Source organism: Oncorhynchus kisutch, linkage group LG21 (genome assembly GCF_002021735.2).
Source record: "Oncorhynchus kisutch isolate 150728-3 linkage group LG21, Okis_V2, whole genome shotgun sequence".
Taxonomy (NCBI): domain Eukaryota; kingdom Metazoa; phylum Chordata; class Actinopteri; order Salmoniformes; family Salmonidae; genus Oncorhynchus; species Oncorhynchus kisutch.
The window spans coordinates 14,053,057-14,066,433 of record NC_034194.2 but is presented as its reverse complement, the minus strand read 5'-3'; the positions used below and the strand labels follow the sequence as shown (position 1 = coordinate 14,066,433).

General features: G+C 44.8%; 1 protein-coding gene across 4 annotated transcripts in view; it reads left to right on the top strand.

Moving 5' to 3' along the window:
* LOC109866733 (ephrin type-A receptor 7) overlaps window positions 1-13,377 on the top strand; it is a 75,763-nt gene that overhangs the window by 23,260 nt on the left and 39,126 nt on the right. For all 4 annotated transcript variants that reach the window (XM_031800709.1, XM_031800713.1, XM_031800711.1 and 1 more), the window contains exon 5: window positions 4,061-4,396. In XM_031800709.1, the coding sequence (XP_031656569.1) occupies window positions 4,061-4,396 (336 nt within the window). The remainder of the gene's footprint in view (window positions 1-4,060; window positions 4,397-13,377) is intronic.

Here is a 13,377-nt window from a genome sequence, read left to right as displayed (position 1 = left end):
TTGTTGCAAATATTGCGTGTTGAGAGAGAAGGAAAAACACATTGTATGATATTGTTTTTCCAATATTTGCTCACTCCATTCTTATGCAAAGCCAGGAGATAATGAGAAATGTATGGGGATGGCACTGCAGGAAGGCTGGGAGCATTTTTCCAGAAGCGGAGCAAAGCCTTGAAGCTGCTGACAGGTTGGGGAGTGGGCATCAATCATGTGACAGCTGTGAGCAGTGCTGGCTCTAGCAGGGTCTGAAAAGGGCAGTTGTGAGCAGCCATCTCCCCCTTCCACCCCTCTCCCCCATCTCGCCCCCGTCGTCCCACTCAAATTTGCAACCTCAACAAGTTGACATCTCACAGAGAGGGAGAGGGAGAGGGAGAGAGAGAGAGGGAGAAGGAAATAATGAGAAATGGAGAGAGAGAGAGAGAGAGAGAGAGAGAGAGAGAGAGAGAAAGAGAAAGAAAGATTCCATCCTGATTGGAGCCTGTAGTTGCTAGGGGACGGATGAGGGCCAGTGGAACGTAGGAGTCCCTTTCCTCCTTTCTTCCTCCTATCACGGCCTCCCTCTCTTCCACATGGCTTCACTCAGCCAGGTTTTAAACCACCCAGGTCAAAGGTCACGACACATGTTTGCAGATGAAGGATGAGTGCTTGGCTGATTTGAATACCGTTCACCCCCAGCCTCCCCTCTTTCCCTCCATCCCTCCAATTAGTGTGTAGCCCCCTAATAGGGCAGTGGAGGGCTGAGACGGCCAAAAGCACCTCTCTCTTTTAGCTCTGCTCTCTCTCACAGCAAATCAGGACATTAGTCTTTTCTCCTAAGCCCTCTGACTAACTCAGGTCTCTCAGCTCTACACAGAGAGACAGGCTCAGCAAGATGACCTAATTATCTAGTAACTATTGCTATTATCCAAAAAGAGTCAGCCATCTTGGTTTATGCCATATCATTCAGTTAAAAAGGTCCATTCGATTTGGTTAACGAGTGAATGTGCTGTCAGAGGCGGTTATTCATCAGCAATATCACAGGTTCACCCAGTGTCTGGAGAATCAGCTGTATTACGCTATAAGAAGGAGGTGACAGGACACATTCACCCACACACACACACACGCACACACACACACACACAGACACACACACACACACACACACACACACACACACACACACACACACACACACACACACACACACACACACACACACACGCACACGCACACGCACACACACACAATGCGGTGTTGGAAGGAAGAAGCTTGTGATTGAGACGTCTCAGACTGTGAGGGCTATGGAAGGCTAATCCGTGAAATGAAACTTCACCGGGAGGAGGGGGTGAGAGGAGAAAACGTAAAGAGATAAGACACCGGGAGGAGAGGAGTGAGAGACGGAAAAAGAGAGAGAGAGAGCGAGGGCGGCAAGCCCTTGAGCTACGAGGATCAGCAGACAGACGGCAGAGGCTCAGGATGTCGCCTCTCCTAGCTGCAGGTAAGACGGGGAGGACAGTGTCACCTCACCTTACAGAGGCAGGGAGAGAACTGTGTGGTGGCAGGGGGAACAAAGCCAACCCAGGGAACAGGAAGCACTATGTCTAGTCTAGGACAGCGAAGGGAAGCACTCACTGTATTCCATGTCCGCAAAACAAGACCAAAACACAGACCACTCAAATTCATTCTAATTCAATATCCTCCTCCAGCTGTTATCTCTGAAATCACTACCCTGATCTTTGTCACCTGAGACTCAATGAGAGTGGCTGAGTAAATAAAACAAGCTATTGTCTGTTGGTAACCGTGACCATGGTAATGCAGTACAAACAAACGCCTGAGAGATGAGTGTGTGCCTGCGCGTGTGTTTGTGCGTGTAGGTGTGTGACTCTCGCTCTTCGTCCCTGAAGAGGATTAAAGGACTAGTTCACTATTTTACAACTTGATGTTAGCTGGTTCCTCACCCTGGAAGTCGTCTATGGGCCAGGAGAAACTGTAATCCATGGTTCAGTTCTCTTTAAACAGCCACTACTAACTTTAGCCACCACAAGCTAATAAGGAATGGGGTTGATGGTGGCATGTGAGCATGTACATTTTAGTTGTTGTTGCCAGATCACCTTTAAGTAACACATGCCCCCATTGCTTCCATTGATTGGTAGCTTGTGGTGGCTAAGGCTAGCAGAACTTTGTAGTGGCTGTTTAAAGAAGACTGAACCCTGGATTACATTACTCCTGGCCCATAGACGACTTCCAGGGTGAGAAACTGTCTAACATCAAGTTGTAAAATAGTGAACTAGTCCTTTATGAGCCCGGGTCCAGTGTAGGTGACAGTGCTGAAGTCGTGCCTTGGCTCTAGCTAGAGAGTCGTGCCGCCTCTCCTCTTCAGCTGCCACATGTGTCTCTTTCATCTCCAGAGCCCAGAGTATCACTGGCTCCATCTCATCATTTCCCTCTGTAGCCGTGAATATGGATTGCTCTGTTCTGCCTGCCTCATTCTTCTTAATGGGAGGAATTAGGAAAATAACCTAATGTGCAATATTGGGCTCCTGAGTGGCACAAAGGCACTGCATCTCAGTGCTAGAGGCGTCACCACAGACCCTTGTTCGATCCTGGGCTCTACCACAACTGGCGTGATCCGGAGTCCCATAGGGCGGTGCACAATTGGCCCAGCATCATCCGGGTTAAGGGAGGGTTTGGCCGGGGTAGACCGACATTGTAAAATAAGAATTTGTTCTTAACTGACTTGCCTTGTTAAATAAAGGTTAAATAAAATAATATAAATAATGACTCAGACAATTATAGTTTTGGCTCTATGCATAAGTATTACCAATTTGTAAAGACTTTTGTCTAAATAAATGTGGTGAGAAGCTCTTTGGATTTGGATGAAAATGGAGTCGTTTAGTATTTCACAGAGAAAATGAAAGATGCGTTTAAAAACAAGGAATACAAGTCATAATCTATAGTGCATTAAAAGGGACATAAAACGATCACTCAATTGGAATCCTACAGTATATAAACATCTGGGTCATAAAAAACAAGGGCTTGAATTTGAGTGAATAAAGCAGCAATTTGTAAATCATTGTTTTTATGAGAAGAGGGTAATTCTTTGTTATTGTTCAGAGGACAATGGTTTATGTTCTAGTGAAGGACGGATCATTTATTGAACACGTGGGTAGTGTGCTTCCAGTGATATTCTATATAGAGGCTATTGTGGGGCGATAACTCAAGATTTAATCTCACTTGTAAATTCCGGGGGCTATTTTTCAAAAACATCAACTTTAAGTGTCTTGTCTCTGCGATTCATTGGAAAGGAAACCCTTTGTCTCACACTGGGATAATTGTATATTGGGGAGGACTGAGGGAGAGCTAATAATGCCTCCCTCTGATCCCCCTGTTCAGGATAAATAGTTCTACAATGGAATGACATCTCAATCATTTCAACTGGATATTCCTGCCAATGTTACATTTCTGATATATTCCACGTTTGAAAGTTAACGACAATTCGTGACTTGTGAATGCATGGTTATTGAATGAACAGAACGGGCATCCAAAAAGGACCTGCCTTCACCTCGCATGAACCATTCACTCCTTTAAACAGGTACCTGTTCTTTAACAGTGCTAAAAGCACACTCGAAAGGCAATTCCATTACACAGTTGACATGACAAATGAGCGATACGTAACACCTTCACCTTCATACTTAGCATGTACCCGCATCAAATCAGAGTGGTAGGAATGCAGTCGTTATGCATTGTAATTGTCCCCATGTGTTGTCTCAGTTTCGCAGCCTACTCCTCATTGACCTTGGCTTTGCTGGTGTTTGACTTCCTCTCTACCTACCTGCACTAGTTTTTCTTTTTAGATTTGAGCTCTATTATAATTGCGTGTCAGTGTGGCCCAAAGGGTCAGAGCTGGCATGTTCCGTGCCAGTCAGTCTGAGAGAACAGAGCAGAACAGTGAACCGCATATCCAGTCAGTACGCACACCCAGTCGGCTGTCACTTTCCCTCCCTGGCACTCCGTTATTTAACTCTCCCTCCTCTTCCTCCTTCCTTCCCTCCTCTCCCTCTTTGTCTGCCTCCCGCCCTGACAGGACCTCCCTCGGCGCCACAGAACCTGGTCTACAACATCAACCAGACCACGGTCAGCCTGGAGTGGAGCCCGCCGGCTGACACGGGCGGCCGCAACGACGTCACCTACAGGATTATGTGCCGGCGCTGCAGCTGGGAGCCCGAGGAGTGCGTAGCGTGCGGGGGGAACGTGGGATACTCCCCCCAGCAGGCGGGATTAGTGGACACCTACGTGAGCGTGGTGGACCTGCTGGCCCACGCCAACTACACCTTCGAGGTTGAGGCAGTCAACGGGGTATCTGACCTCAGCCGCACCCAGAGGCTGTTCGCCGCAGTCAGCATCGCCACCAGTCAAGCAAGTAAGGAGTCTGATTGGCTGAAGAGAGATCAAATTCTGGGGGTTTGGCTAGATTCCAGAACACGGTCCTACGTCCTAACATCCACCCTTCCTTGTACACTTTAATTAATAACGATTGCTAAATTCCTTGCACTTTCATATTCCGCTGGTGTGGTCTAGAATTGCCTTCATGATTAAGTTACAAAGAAACACACGTTTTCATTTGCAGTACTTCATGGTCTCCTAGATGTTCAGGATAAGCAAGACAGATCTGGCCCTTTTAGGATACAGAATCATGTCAAACCTTTGCACTTAGCGTTTGCACGACACAAACTTTCGCGCATTTCACATACAAACCAATGGCTATTTTGCGCTGAGGTCTGCCGTTCAACTGAAAACACGCTAAGTACCTTAATCATACCTCATTGGCATTAATGACCATAGGCTGATACACAGCATTTACAGTTGGCATATTACCCAGATTCATTTAATATGTGTGTCAGAGCTACGGTGGAAAACATTAGTAGCATAGCAAGGCTTGCTGCGAGTTGTACCATCGGAAACAGTGCGTGTCGCTAGCTCCCCTGGGAACCTAGCATAATTAAAATGTTGTATTTTCTTGGTGACACACTCCAACTGAAGCCAGCACTCCACCTTTTCTTAAATTCATTATTTCTATGGATCCAGCAAACAAGATTTATCTTTCATGCTCAAGCGTCCATGAAGCGCAGTTGGAGTCAAAAGGGAATACTAACTAGGGTCATTAAAAGAGGGTTGCACAGCCATTGTAGCTTGTAAAGAGTGTTTGGGGAATATCATCATCATAACCATGTTGCTAACCAGTAGCTACGAGAATTCGGGGACTTGTGTGGCGCACACTGAGGCTCTTGTTGGTATATGTTGAGGTTTGACTTTGAACCACCTTTCAGATGACCTGAAATTAGACTTGTTGATGTTGTCTTGTTTAGACTTGACTTCACCCCAACCCAGCCCTATACACGACTGCAGAAGAGCTGCAACTCTTTCGTTTTTTTTTCCTTGAAAGAATTGGGTCAATCCTGAACATGCAGCCATGTCCTGTGATGCTCTCCTAGTAAGATGAATCTGCATACGGTATCTGTTTTTATTTCAGACCTTTTTGAGTGCACTCGTTTAGAATACTCTACTGTGTTGTTTGTTCGCGTGTACTAAGAAATATATATCAAATAGTCAAAATGGAAGAACAAATATCGCAAACAGCCCCCCCATTCTAAGACTGTCAAAAGGAGAGAGACAGAGAGAGACAGAGAGAGAGAGAATGGATAATTGTGGCCAGGCAGCAGCATGAATGTGGGTTAAACTGTAGGGAATGATGTATGTTCCGTGACACGGTTCATGACAGAGACACACGCTGGATGGTTCTAGGGGTTGCCTTGCCAAGGACACAAGGACACTGCAAGGAGGGAGACCTGCAGGGAAAGATGGGGGAAACAATTAACACATGGCTCCCTCAGAGCCTCTTATAATTACACGTGGCATGTTGACAACAGACAATTGCTCTGTTAACCCTGCGGTATATTTAGCCATCAGAAATAGTGGGAAATAGAGGGAATGAGGAAGAAATTAGGTTTACGTCTTAAAGCTAGCATTAGGCTACTATTTGAAGCAAGTATTGCATAGTTTGAGATGCTCACTGCTATTTAATGTAATTAGATGTGTTTATAGATGTTTTGTTACCCTATAGCCTAGATACACTATGACACATTTGAAGAATTGGGGATGTAGCATACTGCTTGGCTTCAGTTTGATGATGCGCCAACACATATTGTTAGTGAGATCCTCATGTGAGAGAGCGAGCTTAATCAGTGTTGCTGCGCGGGTTGCAGCCCAGACGTTAACCCTGTCCTGCAGTGCTTTTCAGCACTGGCCACTGGGCCTTCATCGTGTCCGGATCCTGTGCCCGGGCCATTAGGGAACGCTCCAGCGCTTTTTAATTGGAACGTCGGCTGCTTCCTAAAACAATGGCCCCCTTCCCGAGCAAGCATGTACAAGTCGGGCCACATTGCTAATGAATGACTGCAATAATAAACCCTTTTACGCCTCACCATCCAGAATTGATGAACCGTTCCTCGGGATGGAGTTAGCGAGAGAGTGAGCCGTGGTCCTGAAAAAGTCTTGGAAGAGAGGAGAGGAGAGACCATCGAGCAGGTAATGCCTCTCTCTCCTGCTGAAGGATAATCAACCCGTGAAGAGGAGAGGAGGAGAGAAGTAGAGGAGCAGGGTGACTGCGAAAATGCAGATGGTGATTCATCTGATTAGGAATTCACACCTCCCCTAATTATACCAAAGGACGTGTAAGGAGTAAGGCTGTGAGGCAGTCTGCAGCCGTGGATGAGTCGAGGATCTGCACAAGGTGCTGAGTGCTTATTGTTCCCGGGGAAACCAAATGACCTCCCAGCTCTGTCTATAAGTGTGTTTAAATAACTACTGTTGGAGATGTGGCGAATTGCAAGTTCATCATCATATTTTGTCTTCGACTCTCCCCCTCGCATCCTCACCACGTCCTCATACACAGGTAAATTAATATGAACTTGTCATCACATCTTGACGAGGTGGAGTTTTTCCGGAAAAAAAAAGTTAGGCTAGCTAGACGGAGAGTGCATTTCAATCAGGGCACTATTGTCGCTTGACAACTCTAGAGAGCTGCCCTCGAAGATCCTCCATACTCCGAATGCTTTCATGCCGCTACACTTGTAGAGAAGGACTTTTTGTTCTCTCAGAAGCCTGTGAGTGAGAACTGCTGATGGAATAACCATTCATATTTATTCAAGAGAGTGTGTCATCTCATCACATCTCAACACATCACATCTCAACCCGAAAATTCCCTGTGGAGAACCACGGTAGAAATATGATTGGAATTGGTTAAGGGGAATGGCTATAGGAGCACTATGTGTGACGGGACACTCAGCCACAGAACAGTGGATGATGCTGCTAAGGTGTGAGCATAAAGTGGCGTAAACAATGTATTACAGCTGCAATGTGTCACTTTTTTTGGCGACCGACCAAATTCGCATAGAAATGTGAGCTGTAGGTTCATCTCATTGAAGTCGAAGAAGCGGTAGATCTGTTCTATGTGCGCTATTTCTATGCCTCCCGTTGTCAAGTTAATAGCAGCTTCAAACAGCTGAAAGTGCTATATTTTTGATCATTGAAGAGATATTTCACAGCGGTTGATATGTTATTCTCTACACCAGCGTATCTCAAACTCAGTCCTGGGGATCCAATGGGGTGCAGTTTTTTTTTTGTTGCCATAGCATTACACACCTGATTCAAATAATCAAAGCTTAACGATGAGTTCATTATTTGAATCAATTGTGTAGTGCTAGGCCAAAAAAAAAAAAACTTGCACCCCTCGGGGTCCCCAGGACCGAGTTTGAGAAACACTGATCTACACTATAGACTACATTGCTTGTTTTGTCATATGAACAACCAGGAAATGGCGAAGCAATTTCTGCACATTGCACCTTTGAAGGGGGAAAGGGGGGAAGCTGTGGAAATGGATTTGAATGCTGACTGCTCATATTAGCCAGGAGCAGGGAACAGGTTACATACCGATAGAAACGTCTACTGTTGCTGTTTGTGTTCAGAGCCCTCTAGTATGAGTCAGCGTGGGATTGGGATATAACTTAGCGATATGTTTTTATTTACACCGCGATGAAAATCGGGGGTTGTCTTTTATTCTTCCTTTCATCCTCCTTCATGGTTGTAACTGTAATAGATCGCACCGTTGATAGCCTTTTAAAAAATGTTTTTAAATCAATTGTTGTAGATTAATGGATTCAGAAAAACGATGTTGCTTTCCCGGTTTATTTTTAGATCATCTCCTTCAGGACTGTTGTTGTGTAACTTCATATTTACTTCGAATGAGATCAGAGTGTCCTCAAGTGCAGACCTATTTAAACACTCAAAGGGAACAACGGGCTATTCCCTTTGCCACCATTTTACTCGGTGAGAAAATGCTTTGTGGCACGCGTGAGTGTCAGCTAAGCATTTCACTTTGATCTGAGAAGCCTCTATGCTCTAGCCTTGCGTGAGAAGCAAATATCTCCCTTTCAACACAAGTTGTTGGGCTGCTAGTGTTGTCAGGACTACGTTATTGTTTGCTGTCAGTCATTTGTATGACGGTCTATAGCAACAAGTATTAGTGCTGTGATGGGATAATTAATCTCCCTTAAAGCGGCAATCAGCAGTAGAGACATTAACAAAGCTGAGGGAAGGGGCTGGAGAAATGTCATCACTCTCAAAAATTCATTGGCCGAGCTATAGACGCAAGGTTTGACCATCCATGATATCGAACTTATAGTGTCAACTGTGTTTTTGAGGCTGTATAGTGTTTGTTTACATTTTCTTTGTTACAAACATTGGAGTAAAACAAGCTTTTATCTGGGGTTCTGATGGGGGTACGACAGTTGATCGCGAGTCATATTCTTCAAGAATCAATGGGTACATGTCATTAAATTGAAGTCCAAAAAAGGGATGTAGCAACTGCTGATTGCCCCTTTAGCACAGTGAAATGAGTTGGATAAATGTTGGGAGTGAGACGTGTTTAAACGGGCAACCATGCAAGCTGATACTCTGTGGTTCTCCAACGGTAATATATACAGTATATGGTCACTTTATCTCCACTTTATCACTGCAAAATGGATATTTCTCAAAGTGTTGGTGAGAGCAACACTTATGGAAACAAAGGCCCATTGATTGATTCTTTTTAATGTTCTTTTTAATGTCCTACACTGTCGTGGATTTGATTCGGAGGATTCCCCACTGACCACCACCATCGCGGCCGGTGTCACTTTAAAGTTAAGCGGATCCTCCTTTGTTGCATTTGTCAGTGGTTTTATGTTACCTGGGAGCCCATCCCCCCCCCCCTCTTTTTTCTCTGTCCCTCCACATGCAGTAATTTGATGAGAGCCGGGCAAAGCAGTCCGATTCAACAGCTGCAATAAGACAGCGGCAGTCTCCCCGAAGCACAAGCTCTCCGGCACTTAACCTGTTGCTTTCTGTAAATGCCTCCTGATTTGCCTGTCACCCAATCCGTCAGCAATGAATAATTTTGATGGAAGGTGCACTTTAATTACTTTCCTATTTAAATGGCATTATCGTGGCCTATCTAGGTAATTAATCTCCCCAAGTATCCTGTTTCAGTCTTTTATTGCTGGCAGACGAGCCACCTAAATCCCCCTGAATCTGGCGTGCATGACTGAGCTCTCTCTCACAGTAGCCCCACAGTGTTCCCTCTTTCCCCTTGACTTGGTGCCTATCACCACCAGTGGACAGCCCAGTGGCAGAGGGGCCCTTTCTCTGAGAACACACAGAGTTTAAGCGCTCCATGCACTCTGTCGGAATTACAGACCCATTTCTCTCTCTCTCTCTCTCTCTCTCTCTCTCTCTGCCTCGGAAAGGACACATTTACAGACACGGTCAGACTGTGTTGAGGAGCTGTGAAAAACACATTTGTTACCGTCCACTAAATAGCATTTAAAATGTTTGTTTTTTTGTTCCCTACTCGTTCATAGCTGGGATAATGTTGACGAAAGCAGTATCTGTCAATCTCTCATTCTATACTTCCTTTGTGTTTATGTGTGTGTGTCTAAGCGTGTTGCGTTTGCAGTGATGCGTGAACATTTGTAGAAAATAATGTTATTTGATATCTGGATTGAAAACACTGCCGGGAACTGCAATTCTTTTGTGATTATGATGTTGTTTTGCTCAGCTGGGAATCTCGTCAAAGTTAAAAGTCTACGGCACTGATTCTTATTCAGTTTTATCTTCTAGCCGGTGTTTCCCACAGAATTCAGGATTGAAACCAGTTTCATTATTGAGACGCTTGTGAAACTGCAAACCAGTTTGAGGCCACACATTTTTTCCCAGGCTAACTATCGTTTACCTTAGCAACAGCAACTGAACTCTTCACTGTCCCAGAACATTTACACCCATCATATTCATATACTTTTTTACATGCATTTGACAGGGACAATGCACATCAAATCAACATTTCTGTAAATATGCCAGATTAAGCCATCTAGCTAGTTTTCAACTGTTCCAACAATTCAAATTTTCACTTTTTATGTCTAGGACAAGAAATCTACATTTTTCATATATACTCATTTGTTTAAGAGCACTGGCATATAGGAGATACTGGCATATAGGAGATACTGGCATATAGGAGATACTGGCATATAGGAGATACTGGCATATAGGAGATACTGGCATATAGGAGATACTGGCATATAGGAGATACTGGCATATAGGAGATACTGGCATATAGGAGATACTGGCATATAGGAGATACTGGCATATAGGAGATACTGGCATATAGGAGATACTGGCATATAGGAGATACTGGCATATAGGAGATACTGGCATATAGGAACATTCCATGTAGTATAGATTATGAGCTCAGTGAAATGAATGTCCTTACAAAGTAAATGTCTACTTGAGAAATATCTGGAACTCTAATATAGTTCATTTAAAATTTGATTGGACTCTTATTATTAACGAGTTTCTTTGACTGACAGCTCCTAAAATGAAGCAGTCCACGGCTGGGTGGAAATAGCGGATGATGGCTGGGATAAATAACAGCATGACCTGCGAACAATGAAACGAAAAGACAATGCCTTCATTCTTATGCAGAGGAATGGATTTCGCAATGCACAACCCTTTGTTTTCAATGACGTCACACTTTTTGTATACCTCTGAGTTGTTGAGAATGTACTCGGCAGTAGTATGAAACTCTTGTGTGTAATTACCTCCGGCGCCTTCAAGATGTAAGAGGTGTTGACAAGCTGAATGCACCGAGCTGTCTGTTTAAACTACTAGCACACATCTCGGACACCCATGCATACCCCACAAGACATGCCACCAGAGGTCTCTTCATGCACCCAGAGGTCTCTTCATGCACCCAGAGGTCTCTTCACAACATACGATGGGAGGCTAACAGTACTACATAGAGCCATGACTACATGGAACTCTATTCCACATCAGGTAACTGATGCCAGCAGTAGAATCAGATTCTTTATTAAACAGATAAAAATACATCTTATGGAACAGCGGGGGACTGTGAAGAGACACACACACACACACACACACACAGGTACCGACACAGGCATATGCACACACACGCTCTACACACACGTACATTGTGGTTTTATTTGACAGTGTTTATTGTGCAGTTTGTGTTGCGGATATGTGTTGGTTTAGCGATGTTATATGATGTACTGTTTTACATTTAGCTTTATGTGTATTGTACCTGTCTTGATGTGTTTGGACCCCAGGAAGAGTAGCTGCTCCCTTGGCAAGAGCTAATGGGGATCCCTAATAAATACAAAATCAAAAATATACATACAAGTATACATACAGTACGTATACAATACACAAGTATACATACAGTACACATCCACGGCGACAAATGGATCAAAAGATAGAGGTTTGGCTGAATGAAGTGACGTTGTAACAACTTTATTAAGGTAAAGTGCTTGAAACAGAAATTGTGTTTACGATGGACCAGCGAGCTCCTTTGGATGAGTCCAGTTCCCCAGTGAGTGGAGCAAGCCGAGGCTGGCCTGTGATGCTATGCAGAGGCTCTACTCCCTTTACTGCCCATGGCGGGGACTGAGAGGCCCCAGTAAACACTCATACACTCTCTCTATTTCTCTGATATGTACACACACATGCACACACACACACACAAACACACACACACACACACACACACACACACACACACACACACACACACACACACACACACACACACACACACACACACACACACACACACACACACACACACACACACACACACACACACACACACACACACACACACACACACACACACACACACACACACACACACACACAAACACACACACACACACACAAACTCAGCATGCACCTGTGACTCCCAGGCACTGTGTTTATATGGAACACATGCTCATCCATGCTAGATACCCTGGCTGGAAAGGGCTCCAGCACTTTGCAGAATAGCCATTCAAGTGTTTCATTTCCTGCCCGAAGAACTTAAAGGAGTTTGGTAATAAAACCTAAATAGTGATGCATGTCATAGGTGCCTGATAGTTGCCAAATCCCCATAGACTTGAGAGAGAAAAAAAACACACACTCCCACGAAGCCATTCCCCAATCTCAAGACCTTGATGGTTTGTTCCTTTTACAGAGGGTATTTTCCCAGCTCTGCTGTGGGTGTAGACTCGGGGGATACCTTTCATACGAACCAGACAGTTTCACTCAGGGTGACAGGTTTAACTCTGTCTGCTTAGACTGCCACACACTGGAAAACAGCTCGGTCAGCCTGAGGTTAAAGGACATTTTGATATCCATTTGCAGTCTATTTCAACTTGTCACCAAGGCTTTTATACAGAGAGAAACGTTCTATTCAAACAACTCTGTGCGGTAGAACAGGAGCTGCAACCTGTCTGCAACAAGCAAACAACTCTGTGCGGCAGAACAGGAGCTGCAACCTGTCTGCAACAAGCAAACAACTCTGTGCGGCAGAACAGGAGCTGCAACCTGTCTGCAACAAGCAAACAACTCTGTGCGGCAGAACAGGAGCTGCAACCTGTCTGCAACAAGCAAACAACTCTGTGCGGCAGAACAGGAGCTGCAACCTGTCTGCAACAAGCAAACAACTCTGTGCGGCAGAACAGGAGCTGCAACCTGTCTGCAACAAGCAAACAACTCTGTGCGGCAGAACAGGAGCTGCAACCTGTCTGCAACAAGCAAACAACTCTGTGCGGCAGAACAGGAGCTGCAACCTGCTTACTTTTCTTCTTCTTTTCTGCTCAGCTTTGGGAGAACCACAGATTGTCTTATGGGAAGGGATTTGGCAGAACTTGTATGTTGCATAACACAACAATGTATTTTGATAGCAGTGAGAGAGAGAGAGAGAGATTTTTCTCTGTGTCTGTGAGCATTGCTCACGAAAAGAATAGAGGCAGATTGACA